The following is an 18593-nucleotide window of genomic DNA, read 5'->3' as shown; positions in this document are numbered from 1 at the left end:
CTCTCTCTCTCTCTCTCTCTCTCTCTCTCTCTCTTTGTTTGTCTGTCCATCTGTCTGTCTGACTGTATGTGATGTTTGTCTGTCTGACTGTATGTGATGTTTGTCTCTCTGTCTCTCTGTCTACAATCCGCCCCCGCCCGCATCTCACTCTCTCTCTCTCTCTCTCTCTCTCTCTCTCTCTCTCTTTCTCTCTATAAACTAGATAATCTAAGAGTTAAGACAGAACTAACTGCAGAGAGCTGACAATGACTGATACAAAATTGAAATTCTCTTTTGTATTCGCAGTGCGATTTCAGTTACCAAATTAACCCAATTTACATTGTGTTACATAAAGATGATACGTATATCTTGTTTGTTGCACATTGTACACGCACAACCGTACTCATGCACGCACGTACATGAAAAAATTATGCAGGAAACTAGAAAAATTTCACGCACTGATGACGTTTAAACAGAAATTTCGTTTCTCTTTAAAGTATTTGAAACAGCACAACTCCATTATAGATAATTTACTATAATTATTAGTCGATGAAATAAAAATAAAAAATAATAATAATAAATAAATAAATAAAACTACAACTAAGTACGTAAAACAACAGCAGGTAATTAAAGATCAGTTCGTGAAAAAAAGGTTATTAAGTAATGCACGCGCTTGCTGCTGCCTTGTTTATCCGAGCTTCAAATCGAATTTATTCGCAGTTAAAGTAAAAACAACGAGTTGCAAATAAAAATACCGAAAAAAGAGATAAAACTTGAACGCGAATGGTCAATTCGGAAGTTGAAAAGTCGTCTGACACATAAATAGGCGTCGTCATCGACGATTTTTCCCAAGTTATTTACGTACTCCATGCCGTTCTCGAAAATGATTTGTAGACTATAATTGAGATCATTGCCCCAAGGGCAGCTTAATTTAAAAAAGTAAAATGATTTTATTGCGAAAGGAATGGTATTGCATTATTCCCACAGCAATCGTTTTAATTGAAACGAAGCTGCTCGTGGTGTTCCGGACGACTCGCACGTGCACCGACGATCGCGGACCGTGACTTTCCAATTTGGCCCCGCGACTTTTCGACAAAAGCTCCTTTCCCTATTTTCATCGTTTCTCGCGTCTTTTCTCTCTCTCTCTCTCTCTCTCTCTCTCTCTCCTCCCTATCCCTCTCCAATCGCCCTCCCCACCCCCAATAACCCATCCATCCCCCGTGAATTTTCTCACTGACCTTGGCTGACTTTATCATCAATGGGACAGATTCGATCTCATTTACGCCTCGGATGAGCATCCGCTTTAGAAAAATAACACGCGTACTTGAAAGTTATTGGCTTTGTTTATAAACACTGCACGAGATGCACGAGGAAATCCGTCGACTAATTGCAGTACGCCGTAATAATAGCGAGGCATCCTAGTCCACGATATCGAGACTTTATTATTAAATTCGCCAAGGGGAGCGGCGTCGATCAAGCGTAGCCCGAGCATTTTCTCTCTCCTTTCTACCATATTTTCATTTTAATTTTCATTTTATTTTCGCCTCGCTTCGCTCGCTCCCTCCCTTTTTTTCTTCTTTCTTTGTGCTTTTTTCATTTTCTTCTCAATAAGCGAAGCACGGAGAAGCGAGAAACACGTAGTTCAATCGAGAACTTGGCCGCGCATTCGGCTAAATATACCATCCACGCGACGTTCGCTCGGATAAATTTCGCTAATAATGGCACCGAAAAAGTGTGTATCGAAGGTCAGGCGCACGACCCACGTGCACCCACGTATATAACCCAGACGATTATGACTTTGCAGCGGGATCGATAATGGCTCAGAGCGGGATGAACCTGGGCTGGACCTCGCCGGTAATTCCGCACCTGAGCAGGAACGACTCGTTCCTACCGAACCTCGACCCCGACGGCGAGGAGGTCTCTTGGATTACCTCGCTCATGGCACTGGGCGCCATTTTGGGGGCCGTGCCCTCTGGCAAAGCCGCCGACAAGATCGGTCGGAAGATCGCTATCGGCATAACGGCTATGCCCTTCCTCATCTGCTGGGTCCTGATGCTGCTGGCACCTTTGGGGGCGAGCATACCGGTATTATACGTGGCGCGCTTCATCGGAGGCATAGGCGCCGGGGCGGCCTGCGTCCTCGTACCCGTCTATATCGGGGAAATCGCCGAGCCCTCGATTCGGGGCACCCTCGGGACCTTCTTCCCCATCTTCTTCTCGCTGGGCATCGTATTCTCCTACACCGCGGGCTCCTACCTCAGCTACATGGCCTTCAACGGATGCTGCTGCGCCCTGCTCGTACCCTTCCTCGTATCCGTCATTTTTCTGCCGGAGTCGCCGAGCTGGCTCGTACAACGCGGCAGGAAGGCCGACGCCTACAAAGTGTTGCGACTCCTACGGGGCGCCAACTACGACGTGAGCCAGGAGATCGGCGAGCTGCTCGAAGAGTCGGAGCAGGTCCAAGTGAAGGAGGGAGGCCTGAGGGATTTGCTAGGAACGAAAGCCGGTAGGAAGGCCATCGGCACCTGCGTCGGCCTTATGTGGTTCCAGCAGATGTGCGGGATCGATGCCGTGCTCTTCTACACGGTTCAAATATTCGAGGAGGCCAAGAGCTCGATCGACCCCAACGTCGCCACTATTATCATCGGCATAATCGAGGTCATCATGGGTCTTATTGTGGCCGTCACCATCGACAGGTATTGATTGACGTGACTTTATCGTCTACTCTTGTTCGACTACCGATTTGTCCTTCCGTTTATAATACACACGTACACTACCTTCAACGCCCCCTCAACGTTTATCTAATTTTTTTCCTCCGAATCCTCTCCCCCTATATCCACAACCCCAGCCAGCCAGCCACAGCCCAAGCCACGCTCGCTCTCTGTCTACCTTTGGTATACCAACCTCATAATCTAATACTAATATTATTTATTCGTCAGCGATACTGTTCGATCGAAGCTAATCATCTTATTAATACAACTTAGCAATTATTATGAAAATAAGATCTGTGGTACATAAAATTTCTTGGAGTTAAACTTTTTCGGTATATCACCGATATTATAGTGATGTGCTGCTACTCTACTCATCCACATTAGTCGAGAATGAAAATTAACGATTAAATTACTCAAAGAATAAACTCGAGTCAACTCGAATAAATTTAGCACCCTACTCTTAAATTAAAAAATATCTTTATTGCATATGCTTATTAAAATTTTAACTTGCGATTAAATCTGCCTATTAAATTATTGAGTCAATTGAACTTTCACCGCTTGTAGGCTTATGGAACGCTTATAGGCTCTAAGAATAATCGATATAGCACGAAGAAAAATTCTAGCTCATAATTTATGCACGCTTTGGGAAAATATTTTTGCAAAAATAAAAAATATAAAACATAAAATACTACCAATTTACGAGTACGTCATTTCGAGAAATTTATTCTTCAATGGGCAAACACAAAAGCTCAAAAACATTTACGTGATAATGTAATGAGAAACAATAATCTAATACATTATCGAAGCAATTTCACGGTCGAAATTTTTATACGATAGCCTAAATAATTATCATATTTTAAGTAACGCAAAATTACCATGAAAATACCCATGACGGGAACAACCGTGTAAATGACGACGGGGAACAGGATCAAGCACGTATACATTCGCACGTGTTCCGATTAATTTCTCTTTCTCTTTTACTTCTTCTTCTTGCTATGCACTTTTTGTGCCATTACAAAATCGTATTTGATCACGCATATTCTCTTTATCGCAAACGACTTAACGACAGCAATGTAAGACCTACGATATCCTTGTTGAGAAGTGTCCAAGACTACTCGACAATAGAAATAGATTACGGACTTTCTTATAATCTGTTTTGGCGTCTTCGTGCTTTCTCAAAGGTTCATCTTCGTAAGCTCACGCAAAGTCATGCGTGCACGTATACATATAATATTATCATATTACGTTAAGCAAAAGTCGTATGAATAATCAATGTTTAAACTGGGATTTATTATAATATACTATATATATATATATATATATATAAAAAAAAAAAAAAAAAAGAATTGAAAGGAAATAATGAATGTTCTGATAAATATTACAAATCAAATACTCGAATACTACTATATATATATATATATATATATATATATATATATATATCTAAGCGATTAAATCGTAGTTTTTAACCAAACTATGAAAGAATTATTGAACAAATATGCAAGAAATATTAAAAAGTGCAAAAACTAAATAACAATTAATTGAAAAAAATAAATAAATAAACTCAACAGTTATATTTGCCGAATTATTAAAGAATTCAATTCTTCCAAAGTAAATTCAATAAAACATAATATTTACAAAGAATACGTTAAAATACATTTACAGTATTTAGAAATTAAATAGTGCCATAAAACATTTTAAAATATCATAAAGCAGTATATTTGTGATATTGTATATATCATATGCCCTACTAAAAAATGACTAAAATTGTAAATCATAATAATCATGTGTTATTTATAATGTAGTTATTTTTAGTAAAAAATCAATGTACTTATTTGAAGTTAAAACAAAGTATATATTTTTAGCAAAAAGGAATGTCTTTTTTCGTATATTTTTTTTTTACTTCTGTCGTTGTAAATTTAATGTTAAAAGGTATAAGACATTTTGTAAATTGTAAATTTTTATCAATCAAATTGAATTATTAAAAGTTATTCGTATGTTTAATTTTTTCGATTAAATTTAAAAAATGTAGCTTCGCTAAGTGAATTATCTAAATAATGAAAAATCGAATTATTTTTTAAACTACATTTTAAATTTACATATAATTATAATGATTCTTATAAAGTAAACGGATTTTTTTTTTTAATAATAAAATGTCGGTTCGTACTTCACTAATTTAGATATTCCACGATTTACTTTTATAATTTACATTTGGTATAACAATTTATGACAAATATAAATGAATAAAAAAATATTAACATTTACATGATGAAAAACAAATTCATTTGAAATTCTGACATTACTATATTAATAACACACGCTAAGATTCGATAGATATAAAGTACTTTAAAAAAAAAAAAAAAAAAAAAAAAAAAAAATATTACATATATATAAAATTGAAATATGAGATATATCAGATGGGAAAGCATATACATCTTTTATTTGAAATGTATTTATATCATTTTTCACTTTCTCCAAAAGCGGGGCGAAGTTCTAAGATCTATTATGGGAAATTCAATTTCAATGAGTACTTTGCATAACATGATTGGATTCTCTCGATCAAATTAGAGTGAATTAGATAGAGTAGTACAGAGGCAATAAAAATATGACTCACTAATCTTACCTCTTTTATCTTATGTGATATTTTATGACGTAAAAAATTTCGGTGCAGTTATTATTTAATATAAATTAATCTAATAATGTAACCTTTCAATTAATATCATTTAATAACCTACATCAGAAGCTTTAAAAAATTATTGATAGTTTCTGTCAATTAAAATATTTTTATACCAATTTATTTGAATTATGAGCTTCGTAAATGGCAATATTTTCAATGTTTTATTATGAATTTAAATTTTGCAACGATTCTTAAAAAATAATCTTATAAATGTACAGAAAAGTCAAAAATATTTGTTATTATAGTTGCCGTTCAGTTAAATAATTAATATATTCATCTTGAGAATTAACGAATTTCATTATTTTATGTTTATATTTTTTTAAATTCATTTAAAAGTCATACGTCATGCAAATCATATTTAAACAACGTAAAGTACTATTAAAAAACTAAAAATACTATATGTTATATGACAAAATTTTAACAAAAATAAACATGCCATATTTACAAATTTTTATTATAACTTATTAACGTCAGCTTGAAATGTGTAAACAAAAACAATAATGAAATTATAAGTTTATAGACAGTACGCAGCACTTATCATGTAATACGGGGGAAAACACATTAAACCACTTAAAAGACATTGCCAAAATTAATACTCAATTTGAAATGATAGTGTCATATTTTAACGAAAATTTAAACATCCCCATCCCCATCCCCATCCCCATCCCCATCCCCATCCCCATCCCCATGAAAAGCTCTTTAAAATGATTTTTTTTTTTTTTTTTTTTTTTTTTTTTAAACAAACTTTATAAATGTCAAACACGTTAATACTGATATAATAGTGTATTTTTATACTAATTATGTATATGTCAAATTTTGAATGATGGATACCAATAAATATCCTATACACGTATCGATATAATGATTTTTTTTTTTAACCACGTGTAAATGAGAAACAACAAATTAATTATTTTCATAATTTATGAAGGACTTACAGAAAAGTAGATAGATAAAAGATTTAGTTTCACACTTAAACGGTTTAATAGAAAAATGTGTTTTCTGCGAAATTCGTTGCGTAAATGTTTTTTTAAGAAAAAGATTAAAATCTTGTTCATTTGAAGAAAAAAAAATTTTCCGAGTAATCCGTTAAAATAGCCATTGATGTTTATCTTATGAAATTGTGCCATATTATCGTATTGTATACACAACCTGCGTTAAAAATATTTAATTAATAATTACTTAATGATAATTAATTAATAATGAAAAATCAATAATGAATGAAGAACTTTCCACACCCATGACGTCACAGCAGATGATACTATTTAAAATAAACTTGTAAATTCAATATCTGTTTTTAATAATTATGATATCTATGACATGCAAAAGAAGATAATTTTATGCTTACGCTCACATCGAACATTTTTATAATTTACATTTAAATCAATTGCTTTAATTTTTTTATTATAAAGGCAGAAATTACGTAGAATGTAAAACATGTCGCTTGAAACGGATATTTTTATAATTTTGTGAGGAATTTCATTATTTATAAACTACGATAAATCTCTAATTTAATTGGTGTGGCCCTGGTAATGCCAATTAATTATTTAACTTTCTTTCATTTTTCCTTTTTTCTTTCTCTTGTTTTGTTTGAAATCAGAAATTATGCTTATAAGTAATCAATGCCATTAAAATTAATGAATCACTTGTATATAAACATATACCTACTTTATAACTATGTCAACTGTATTGGATATAATAAAAAAAAAACAAGTTTAAAAGTCAACCGATGTTTTTGTATCATCCATATTTATTACTTTTTTTTTTTTTTTTTTTTTTTTTTTTTTTTTTTTTTTTTTTTTTTTTTTGATAAAAATAAAAGCATTTGATTTATTTAAAAATGATTAGTAATATAACATATACGCTACACTCCAATTTAAAGGTATCAATTTCGTGGCATGATTAGTTGAAGTGAAAATTTTAACTAAAAATTTTAATCAAAATTGAAGGTAATGAACCGGTCATCCTCATACGTTTTAACTAATATTTACGGAACTTTACAAAGATATTAAACAAATAATACGAATCGAGAAAAGAGCGAGATTTAAGATTTCGTGGACGAGAAAATATCTCGACTACCCAGCGTGATTAAATCCGAATGTCTGGAGATAATATAAAATATGCTTTCCTTTACAATGAGAGAGACAAGGTAAAACGGTGCGAATATATTGCCGTACAATATTAATCTTGTTTAAGCAATTGTCGCAGTTCAATGACGTATCAAAGTTTTCACATCTAAACACTCTCGAGTAAAGTTTTGTATCGTCGGGTATCATTCGTTCGTCATTAAAATCAATGTAAATACTTTTTAAGGCACTGTACACGTGGCGGAATAATCGCTTAAATATGCTAATGTACAGCCAATGTAACCGAGGGCGTGTCCGGTTAATAATGCTTACGATCGCGATAATAAGCGGGCCAGCGAAAGAAAAACCAACAGACTCAGTATGATTGTTATGCACAGGTTCGGCAGGAAGCCGCTGCTCGTATTCTCCGGCTCGGCCATGACCATCTGCCTTGGCATCCTTGGCTACTACTACAAGATGAAAGAAGACAAAAAGGACATAACGTGGATAAGCTGGCTACCGCTCGCGTGCATCGGCATGTTCAACGTGGTATTCTCCCTCGGCTACGGCTCGGTACCTTACTCCATTATAAGCGAGCTCTTTCCACCGGAGACTAAGGGCATAGCCGGCAGCATCTCCATAATGACCAACTGGTTCCTCGTCTTCCTCGTCACGCGCACCTTCCACATTCTGACGCGCATGCTCCACGAGTCCGTCACCTTCTGGCTCTTCGCCTCGATTTGCGCCATGTCCGCTCTCTTCGCCTTCGTCTACGTACCCGAAACGAAGGGCAAGAGTCTCCAGGAGATCCAGACGAAGCTCGCGCGCAGAAAGAAGGACCGGGGCCGTAAGCACGAGGCCGTCGAGCCGAAGCCTTTGCCTCTGGCCCCGAATTGAGCCCGAGTGTCAGATCGGCCAACACGGGACGACACCCTGGCGGGAAGCCGGTAGGCCACGGCCTTGGGCCGCGATTGAGCGGCGCCCGATACCCGTCCAGTCGGTTCTAGTATTTTTACGCGAGATCTAAGGATGCTCGATACATGCCAAGTATTCACCACTCTGACTCACGTATTATTTATCTAGTTGAAACAGTAAACAGTATGTCGTAGCATATACAGTGTACAGTATACAGTATGCAAAAAGAGTGTACAGACGAAATATTTTTCTACATCGGATACATAGTTAATTTCGACTAATCCATTTTTATCCTCGACGATAGCGCATTTGTCTTCCTTACTCCTTTCTCCCTGTCACAACCCTCTCATTCGCTTTCTCTTTCCTTCCCTTCCCTCCCTACCGCCCAAAAGCGCGCGCGCGCGCGCACGCACTCACACGCACACGCTAACGCACCCCACCCACCCAACTGTCCCCAACCACTCGCCTCATTCATCTCCCCTTTCCTCTTTTATATTTTTATGTTTATTTTCTACGTCGCTTCATTTGAGAAAAACTCACGATTACCAAATTCACAAAGGCTACTTATTTGAACCTCGACGAATCAGTAGACAAGAAGGACCGGTTCCAAAAGCCAGTGTATCATTCTAAGGCTACTTTATACATTATATAACAAGTTAATTACATTAATTATAATAATTATGCGTATAATGCATCAACTTTGAAATAGAACATAGTCTCGTAACGGTATTTTTTTGTTTTTTTTTTACCTTAGATCTCTATATTTAGTAGATACTACAACTGCGCAGAATGTTAATGTTGCTGTTGTTTTATGTTTCTTATATCCGATAAAGCGTGTGCGCTGTGTCTATTTGATTGTTTCGAATTCTGTACATATAAGCGAGATACAAGAGCTCGGGCGAAATAAGCGACCAAAAGAGGAATAAAAATGCGAAACTAGAGGAAAATAACAAAGCGCGCGCAGGAAACGATCTTCCGCGGTGGCGGGATGTTGTTGGCGGCGTTAGAGCAGGAGGGAGGCAGGGAGAGGGGAGGGATAGGGTATGGTTGAGTGGGGCGGATGAAGGGAGGGAGGGAGGCATTTGTATGTAACGAGTCTCAATAATAAATCACGCGCGAATTCGCAAGGCCAGCAAGTGTGTAAGTAGCCAACAATGTGCGCCGTTTAACCGAGGATTGACTCACCAGTAATACGCCGGCAGCCGGTAGATGCTGTCCAAGGCTATGAAGTAGCCGAACTGCGCGAGCACCGGTGAGGCGCGTCGTCGCCGTGGCTCGCGTACCCGATGCATCATGAGCGCGTCCCATGCCGGTACATGGGGCACGGCGCCGCGAGCATTACTGGCGCGCACCAAGGCTCGTGGTATTAGTAGCCTCGGCGTCGGCGCATGATTCAGCGCTTTATTAATAGCCACGGCTGTGCCTTCGCTGCTCGTGGAGCCGCGCCGAGACGGGAGCGCACCACCAGTGGCATCCTCGCCCTTCGCCTGGTCTATCCCCCTCCCCCTCTCCCACACACAGCCCACACACACACCCAAAACCCCCAAAAAAAAAAAAAAAAAAAAACCCCGAACCCCCCCAATTCCCCTTCAAATCCGCCACAGCCACCGCCTTCGCCGTCGCCGTTACCACCGCCGCCACAAGCCCCCTTACCCCACCAGCCCCTGCTAATACTCCGCCGTGGACCCGTGCCGTGCCCCACGGGCAAGTGCACTTGTACGGAGCGACGACGCCGCCGCCTTGTCGAGTTGTCAACGAGAGGGAAGCTTTTCAACTTTGGCAATTCGCTTCGGCCCCTGCCTCCTCGGCCTTTGTGATCCGTCGCTCCGCCGATAAAAAGTGCCAATTCTAAAATTATAGCCAAGCAGCGGGTTCTTTAATTTTAATAACGTCGCTAATAAGGCAAATACGGTCGCGTATGGCGGTGAGATTGGCGGCGAGCCGCTTGAAATTTTAATCTTGCACGTGGCCAAGCGCAACTTCCTTAATATAACTTCTTTTAACATTGTACTTCGTGAATTGTCTGATGTTTGACAAGTTTAGAATTATTATTATTGAAGGTACTGTGACGAAAGAAATGTAATAAAACAAAATTGATTTTTTGATACAATTGACGTGAGACTCATTCTTTCTCTCATAACAAATGTATTGCAATGAATAAATCATAAAACTACTGTTGATCCAACTATAGACTTTATTTGTAGACACTTAACGATTAAAAAGTAGCTCATATGGTTTTCTTTTATTTTTTTTTATTTTTTTTTTTTTATGTAAGAATCGTGGGCGTATATGTAAAATGCACAAACGTGAAGAGCGAATGGAATATACGATTAATGCATTAATGGTTACTAAATAATGAACATATAGGGGTATGCCTTCGTTCAAAAAAAAAGATTGTTTTACAAGAAGGAAAAACCCATAAGGAAAATTCTTAATTTTTCATCGAAGGTTGTTAAAATTAAATGTATAGATAGGGTGCATTTGCAAATACATACAAAATTAATTTATCGTTTAGTTTAGTTTTAATAACTAATTGGATGTTCTTAAAGAGGTAAAAAAAAATTTTTTTATTTAATTTACGAAAGAAGAAATATTGTATTCATTTTAATAATTATTTGTAATTTATTTATTTAAAATAAACAGACGTTTATTAACTTTTCAATAATTAAAAAAAAAAATATATATATATATATATTCTCTATTAATAACTTTTCGTCTTTCGTTTTTTCGATTTTTCTTTCTTAATTATTAATAATGAAATGATTTATCTTATGGTAATTATAAAAACCACTACGACTGTCAGAGTTCAATTTCCGTATAATTTAGACTCCCGAACAATTGAAAAAAGCATTTCCACTATTTTTTATCTAATGTATTTTGAATTGAAATTACAGACTAGTTAATGAATATTATTTATTTGACTGAAACAAATGCACTTAACATTATAATATTATTACATTGTAAAGTGATTGCTATTATTTTTATAGGCATGAATAATATTATACAAATATAAAATGGTTTGTTTTTCGCATCCCAATTACACGTTAAATCCGTATATTTTATTAATTATAACTCTTTTTCAAATGTATTAGATATAAAAAAAAAAAAAAAAAACAACATTAACACTTATATTACAACAATGTCATACCTAATGAAATATTAAACTAAGCTATCGAAAGTTTCGCCCGCTTCCTCGAAACGTAACTATCGATTCCTAAGTTACAATATCGTAGATAAAAAAGAAAAAATAATTTTAATTTTAATAAAACAACTTAAATATAAATTTTCTCTTAAAATAGCACATCATAATTATACTTGATTTTATATTCATAAAAACGTAAATTACTTTTGTCACGCTCTTAATCTCCATGCTTTTTGAAGATATTTAGATTTGCACTTTTAAATAATGAAGTTAAGTAATCATTAATTTATCATTGGCATTGTTTGCACTTGGAACATACTCTCCATATCTAAATGGCGATGAATAAACAAAGCGAGAAGATGCAGACCTTATTCTACAATGAAAGTAAATAAATTTAAATTTATTTTTATTCTTTGTCTTTATTTGAAAAGATTAATGTTTATCAGTTCTTATTTGCGAAGGTTATTTTTATTTTAAACCGGTTGTACATACAAAATTTTTAACATTATTAATTTTTTATGATGCTCTTTAAGCATTTTACCAAAATCTCCCAATGAGAGATTATGTCAATTATCTTTCGTTTTAAAGATTCCGAGACTCTCGTAAATTCACTTTAATATCGAAAATAATGTTCTAATAAAAAAGGAAAGAAAACAAAAATGAACGATAACTTATATCAGTGAGCAATAACGAAAGAAAAATTTACTTTTTCATCAGCCACGATTAGATTGGAAATATTGATCAAAATTGTGCGATCTGACGTACCGACCGTACATAAATAAATACATCTCTAACAGCCCAAGTTCTTTATGGAACGTGAAATAAACATTATTTTGAATTACAACTACATCTATTGCACGAACTTATAACAAATCTTAACGATTTAATTTCATTGCACAATGGCATTATTGTAATATCATTTCAATGAATGATGAAAGAAAATCACGTTGCTATGAGAAAACGAATTATATAAACACTGATTGTTTATTAAAATTGTATATTGAGTAAATAAGCAGATCTTTACATCTCTTACGTGGTCATTAGTCAAATTTGAACAAATATATTTCAAAAATAGCTTTTAAAGAATATTGCTATAATAAGAATGAAAAATGATATTAAAGTTTTGGATAAATTTTATACATTTATTATATTATATTAATTCTTAAATACGCGACCGTGATATTGCGAGTTTCGAAATCGAAATCGGTTATTATCTTATCGATTTCTGGTTTTCAGATTTAATTTCAATTTAATTGATTGATGTTGCAAAAAGATAATACGATGATTTGATTAATAAATAAAGTATTGCATGAAATGCGAAAAATTTGGAAATTTTTTCGATGTTTTATAAATTAAATTTCATTTATAATCTAATCATGACAATATTTCAATATTTCACACACGTTTCCTCGATCATTCTAAAACTTAAAATAGGCATTTGAATGATTTATAAAATTCTTTTCCTATTATATGCTAATGCAGCGCGTTGAATGAAATAAAAGGATTTTTATAAAACATATAATCAGTGGACTAATAGGATTAAATGTATTATTGATCTACGTCTTATTAATAATTAACCGAGTATTTCCGAGTATTTATATATATATATATATATATATATATATATATATTCAAAAAAGTATATAATAAATTATATAATTGATTATTCAAAAAGAAAAAGAAAAGCATATTTTCTCATATTCTTGTCAAATCTGAAGTATATTATGACAGTAACAGATTGATTATAATAGTAATACTAAAAGATTAGATTAGACGGAGATAAACGTATATTTTTTTTTTAAATTTTTAATCATAATTCTCATTGTTGATATGGACAGTAATAAAAATATGAAAGTAAAAAAAATATGGTTGCATTGGCTTAAACGTCAAGTACATTGGGCTTGGTAGACTCGAAAATATTCTTTCGAGAAATAACATATTATAACATATAATAACATACCATATTTGTCTTGTCTTTAGAAAAAATTAAAAATTTCATATTTCTATTTCATAAAAAAAAAAAAATTAATTAAACGCCAAAAATTAGCTGAAACAATATAAAGGATAAATGCTACGTAACTCAGCTACGTAATGATTTTTCTTTTCGCCTTAAATAACAATATACGAAAGGCCATAACTATTGTCATTATACATACCGTGTCAAAAATGTTCAAATTAATAGTAAGTAATATAAGAGTTTGTGCGCAATACTGCTCGCGTATTGTCATTTAATTATTGTTAAATCAAGATTTGCGCCAAAAAAAAATCCGATATCCCGGTGAGGGGGGGGGGACGAAATTTAAATATCTCTTGACTAGTTTGCAATATACACGTCGTCACAAGGCCTCCTTGATTTTTTTTTGTATTCTTAATATCACTAATATTAAATAAGTCAGCATCATGGCTTTCCTCCTTTTAAAATGAACCAACAATAAATAATAATAAATGAAAAACTTCGGCTAATATTAAAGGAAAGGGAAAAAAAAGTACACGAGTTTGTATTATGCCTCGAATATACGCGTCACTCGTCCCCACATCAATAATACCAAAAGTTTCCTTTAATCTACATGAATTATTTTGAATTATTAGTTCGTAACTTGTTCCTTATAGTCCATTGTTTCTTTAATTAATTAATTAATTTATTTTTTTTTTTTTTTTTTTTTTTTTTTTTTTTTTTTATTCTTTTAAAAGTAAAAAACGTATTTTCTATTAATTAATTGATTGTAAATTCGCCGCAGAACGTTGCTATCAATCTCCACTCCTCATGCAGCCTGATTCATCACCCCTTGAAATAATTATCTACTTGCCCTATGAAAGAAAAGCGCACTGCTTCCCGCCGTCGTTATCATTCTAACGATACATAACTTCCATTATGCCGTAGCGACGCTCAAATCCTCCGGCTTGTCAATTATTATTAAACCCACTGGGGCGTTAAAATTCATTCGCATCCATTTGCTCCAACATACCTCGATAGAACAATTGAATCCAAAATATAACGCGGATGAATATTAATTAACGCGTGGACTTGGTTGGCGCACAATAGCCAACGCTCGAGCGCATAAACCATTTCCCAAATGTGCGGTACGCGCGCGTATGCGTGTGCGCTTGTGAACATAACGAGCGCCGGTAGGGAGCCTTGTTTTTCAATCAGATGGTCATTGACATTTCCTGCGCGTAGACGGCATTCGGTCTCGCGTGCGCGCAACGTTCGCACGCACGACTCGACACGAGTGGCACGCGGCCCATGAGCAGCCTTGTTGCGTCGCTCGGGAATTGGATGTTATGAATGGGGTCGGTCGGGTGGTTGCCGGGACTCCTCCTCGGCTGCTTCCCACGACCTTGCCATTATCTCCCTTCGGGCCTCAGCACCAGCCGCGGCGCTCGAGCGTAAAGCCTCGAACGGACGTAAGTAGTATTTTCTCGCGCTCCGAACTCACCTGCACTCCTCCTCCTCCTCCTCCTCCTCCTCCTCATCCACCTCCTCCGCCGCCGCCAACTCCTCCTGCTCCTCTTCTTCCTCGGTTGCCTCCTTGAAGCGCAACTTCTGCCCAAGGCTGAACTCCTGCTGGGATAGCGGCGGTGGTGGCAGTGGTGGCGACGGCGGAAGTTGCTGCTGATGATGCTGCTGATGATGATGCTGCTGCTGCTGCTGTTGCTGCTGCTGCTGTTGCTGTTGCTGCTGCTGCTGCTGTTGCTGTTGCTGTTGCTGCTGCTGCCTCCTCAGCTGCAGCTCGTGTTCCTCTGGAACAACGATAGAACCGTGAAAGATGCGCGGGGCGGGGTAATCGGGGTAGTTGGATTGGCCGAAGCTGGACGACTGACCGGTAAGTGCGTGCTGATCGACGAGGAGATCCGTGAGCACGTGGGGGCATTCGGCCTCGAGGGCAAAGCAGAACTCGCGGAAGGCCTCGAAACCCTTGGCCTGGATGAGCTCGATGAATAAATCGACGTCCGTCGTATCGCCGATGCTACCATTTACGTCTACGTCGTCGTCTACGTCGTCGTCGTCGTCGTCGTCGTCGTCGTCGTCGCCGACGCCGCCGCCGCCGCCACCGCCGCCGCTTCTGCCGTAGTTGGGTCGACGCGCGAAACCGCTGCTCACGAGTGCCTGCCGGTCGACCTCCGTTATGACGCCGCGTTTGAGGAGGACGCCGAGGAGGTTGGTCGCCTCGAGCTCCCGTAGAAGGCTCGCCTTGTGCCGGGAGAGGAGGATGCGCACCTCCGGCGAACCGCCGACCTCCGCCTCCTGGCGCTGCATCGGATGACCACAGGCCCTCCGAACGGACAGGGGCGAGGAAGTGGAGGAAGGGAGGGACTGGGAGACCGACGGCACGATCTCGAGCAACAGGTGTTGTCGCGGACGCTGTCAAGCTACGGCGCTGCTTGGACTCTCACTGCGCTTGCGGGCTGCGACTCTCGTGGTCGCCGTGGCGCGCGATTCGCCGAGCGCCGACCGCTCGAGCGCTCCGCCACTGGCTGCGGACGGTGGCGGCGTTGCCATTTGCGCGGCCGCGGTAACGCAAGACGGGTATGGCCGCGTCGTCGTAAGGAGTTGGAGAGGTAGGCGCGTCGCCGCCCCCGAGTCCCCCGAGGGTGGTTAGGGTCGAGGATGCCAGCCCCTCCAGCGCACTCCCAGTGGACAAGGCCCTTGCTCGCGGGTGCAGCTCAGCAACCCCAACTGCATTCTACGTCGCAACACAGTGCGCGCGAGCACGAGCCAGCGAGGATCAAGGTCGTACTCGTAGGAGATGGAGCCGTCGGCAAGACGAGTCTCATTGTATCCTATTCGACAAATGGCTTCCCCCCAGAGTACGAACCGACTGCCTTCGACAACTACAACGGTACCAACATCCTTTAGTTAGCCCCTTTATAACCTGGCTGTCGTCGTTTGATTGATTCCCTTCGCATGCTGCTTCATTGCCTCGGAGACCAATCAGTCCCACTTCCAACCATTCCTTATACGAACCATTTTATTCCTACAATTATCTTTCTAAGTATGCACTGGCTTCTATGCCATTGTTACTCTCTCTCTCTCTCTCTCTCTCTCTCTCTCTCTCTCTCTCTCTCTTACTCCCTGCCCCGTGACACACACGCGCGCGCGCGCGCGCATGCACACGCATATATCTGCCTTTATCTCTATTCTTTTCTCATTCGTTTGTTTCTTGAACAGTTGTAGTAAATGTAGATGGGCAGCCCATCAATATTCAACTCTGCGACACTGCTGGTCAGGATGACTTTGATCCTTTACGCTCCCTATGCTACCCAGATACCGATGTCTTCCTCATTTGCTTCAGCGTCGTAAGCCCTACATCTTATCATAGCGTAGCCACAAAATGGATTAATGAAGTAAACGGACACTGCCCTAATACTCCAGTTATACTAGTAAGAAAATGAAACGATTATTCCTTTATTCGATTCTACTTTTTATAACGATTAGAATTTGATGACAAATACTATGTTGCAGGTTGGAACAAAGAGCGATCTTCGTTCGGATGTGAGATTGGCATTGCAGTTGGCCAGATATGGACAGGCGCCTATTACGACTACGCAGGGTCATCAGTTAGCTAACAGAATCGGAGCGACGAGTTATGTAGAGACATCCGCGTTGACCCAAGAAGATCTTAAAGAAGCTTTTGATCAAGCGATAGTAAGTGCTTTGAGTATGAGAAGAGGTGGACTAAAGTTTCGATCCAATCGCAGAAAACCACTATCTCTCTGGCGTAGATGGCTTTGTTGTTGGGAAAGGTCATCAACTTCCTCCAGCAGGGCCTAATGGGAAATTGTTAATAATATTAGAATATAAATCTTGGACTCGCTGATCTGGGATTACCGATATTAGAGTAATTCTCTCTTCTTTGCGCATTAACTGCAATATGTTTTTTTTTGTAAATGGTCTAATTACGCATGTAAGTAAGGGCTACAATTTATTATTTTTTATGCAATTTGATATACTAGTATATTATGCTGATAGGGATCAAATGAATTTTTTATCTAGTTTCTCGAATTTTAATAATTTTATAAGACTGTCGATGCTTTGAGTTTACAATTATTGTTTTTTTTTTTTCCCCCTCTTCAAGTCCAAGGTTTTGAGATAAAATTGTAATAAAATCATAAAGAAAAACTGTGATCAAAAGCGATTGCCTCGCTGTTAGACTTTGTTTTTTAGTAATGAACAGACATATTTTAGAAGAACGTTTAGTAAAGAATTTTTCAATTCTATTTTTTTTTTCTTTTCTTTTTCTTTCTAAATGCCCTTTTAATCCTCCTAAATTCTTTGTGTATACATAAAATACACGAGAGAATGTAATAGAAATATGTAAATTTTATAATCAAAGCTTAATTTTTCAACTTTAAACTTCTCTTATGGTATAAACGTTTATTATTGTTTTAAAAATAATTAATATTTTATTGGTAATTTACCAGAAAGAAATAGCAGGAGGATTAAAATGGATAAATATCCAATTAGCACCATCGTTGGTGATTTAGCCTTGTCGATATAATAACAAGATACTTGCAATATTGACAAATGATATTATTTTACTGTGAATATGTTCGAGTAGTTGATTTTGATCTCCCACGGACATTCTATTTCTTAAATAATTATTAGAGAAATAACTGGAATATATAAACTTTACTATTTAATAGTGGAGTTTTGAAGACGTTAATCATAATTCCTATATAATAATTTAAACAATTTTTTATATTTTATAAAAAAAAATTTGCATTTCTAAATATAAATTTAAAGAAATTATTTAAACTGAATAATATTACTTGTATGAAATTCAAAGGTATAATATTAGTTTAAATAGTTTGAACACAAGTCAGACCCATTGAAGAATTGCAAAACCAATCGCTATACTTACGTAATTAAAATTAATTTATTATTTAATTATGTGATTAGTACTTATTTATTGTAAATTAGCAGCCCAATTCTTGGATAGAAGCATTACCGATACAGTGCATTTATTTACATAATGATTTTTTCATTTTAAAATCATAATTTAATTAATTTATTTTAACATATTAGTAACCTAACCTAAGTTAGCAATTATCAAAAATTTGACATCTCCATGCACACTTGTGAATATATTAATATTATTATGGGT

At 37.0% G+C, this 18593-nt stretch overlaps 4 protein-coding genes across 4 annotated transcripts in view; 2 read left to right on the top strand and 2 right to left on the bottom strand.

The window, feature by feature from the left end:
- LOC105363158 (facilitated trehalose transporter Tret1-2 homolog) overlaps positions 1-8740 on the top strand; it is a 10288-nt gene extending 1548 nt beyond the window's left edge. Inside the window, exons 2-3 of the mRNA XM_011500778.1 lie at positions 1784-2675; positions 7829-8740. Coding sequence (XP_011499080.1) covers positions 1784-2675; positions 7829-8327 — 1391 coding nt within the window. The 3' untranslated portion in view covers positions 8328-8740. The remainder of the gene's footprint in view (positions 1-1783; positions 2676-7828) is intronic.
- The window catches only part of pyd (zonula occludens-like protein polychaetoid), a 54134-nt gene extending 44280 nt beyond the window's left edge, over positions 1-9854 (bottom strand). Inside the window, exon 1 of the mRNA XM_011500779.1 lies at positions 9531-9854. Coding sequence (XP_011499081.1) covers positions 9531-9640 — 110 coding nt within the window. The 5' untranslated portion in view covers positions 9641-9854. The remainder of the gene's footprint in view (positions 1-9530) is intronic.
- A 5066-nt stretch (positions 9855-14920) lies between these two features.
- LOC105363325 (transcription initiation factor TFIID subunit 7-like) lies at positions 14921-15793 on the bottom strand. Its single transcript, XM_011500992.1, has 3 exons — positions 15541-15793; positions 15200-15504; positions 14921-15103 (listed from the first exon to the last, which is right to left on the bottom strand). The coding sequence occupies exons 1-3, from the start codon at positions 15743-15745 to the stop codon at positions 14921-14923; spliced, it is 693 nt and encodes a 230-aa protein (XP_011499294.1). The 5' UTR covers positions 15746-15793.
- Positions 15794-15803: 10 nt separating this feature from the next.
- On the top strand, positions 15804-17479 carry LOC105363156 (rho-related protein racB). Its single transcript, XM_011500775.1, has 3 exons — positions 15804-16328; positions 16658-16869; positions 16952-17479. Exons 1-3 carry the CDS (start codon positions 16097-16099, stop codon positions 17258-17260), a joined length of 753 nt encoding a protein of 250 aa, XP_011499077.1. The 5' UTR covers positions 15804-16096; the 3' UTR covers positions 17261-17479.
- The last annotated feature ends 1114 nt before the right edge of the window (positions 17480-18593 follow it).

This window comes from Ceratosolen solmsi, unplaced genomic scaffold (assembly GCF_000503995.2).
Source record: "Ceratosolen solmsi marchali unplaced genomic scaffold, CerSol_1.0 scaffold27, whole genome shotgun sequence".
NCBI lineage: Eukaryota > Metazoa > Arthropoda > Insecta > Hymenoptera > Agaonidae > Ceratosolen > Ceratosolen solmsi.
Note: the sequence above shows the minus strand (reverse complement) of the source record. Positions and strands in the feature narration are given on the sequence as shown.

Bases quoted from the DNA above. Each gene is read 5' to 3' on its own strand.
- LOC105363325 (XM_011500992.1), bottom strand. From the start codon at position 15,745: ATGCAGCGCCAGGAGGCGGAGGTCGGCGGTTCGCCGGAGGTGCGCATC. The intron at 15,505-15,540 runs GTGGCGGCGGCG...ACGACGACGACG, and splicing joins CTACGGCAGAAGCGGCGGCG to ACGACGACGACGACGACGAC. The intron at 15,104-15,199 runs CAGCAGCAACAG...CAGCAGCATCAT, and splicing joins AGCTGCAGCTGAGGAGGCAG to CAGCAGCAACTTCCGCCGTC.
- LOC105363156 (XM_011500775.1), top strand. From the start codon at position 16,097: ATGCCAGCCCCTCCAGCGCACTCCCAGTGGACAAGGCCCTTGCTCGCG. The intron at 16,329-16,657 runs GTACCAACATCC...TTTCTTGAACAG, and splicing joins TGCCTTCGACAACTACAACG to TTGTAGTAAATGTAGATGGG. The intron at 16,870-16,951 runs GTAAGAAAATGA...ACTATGTTGCAG, and splicing joins CTAATACTCCAGTTATACTA to GTTGGAACAAAGAGCGATCT.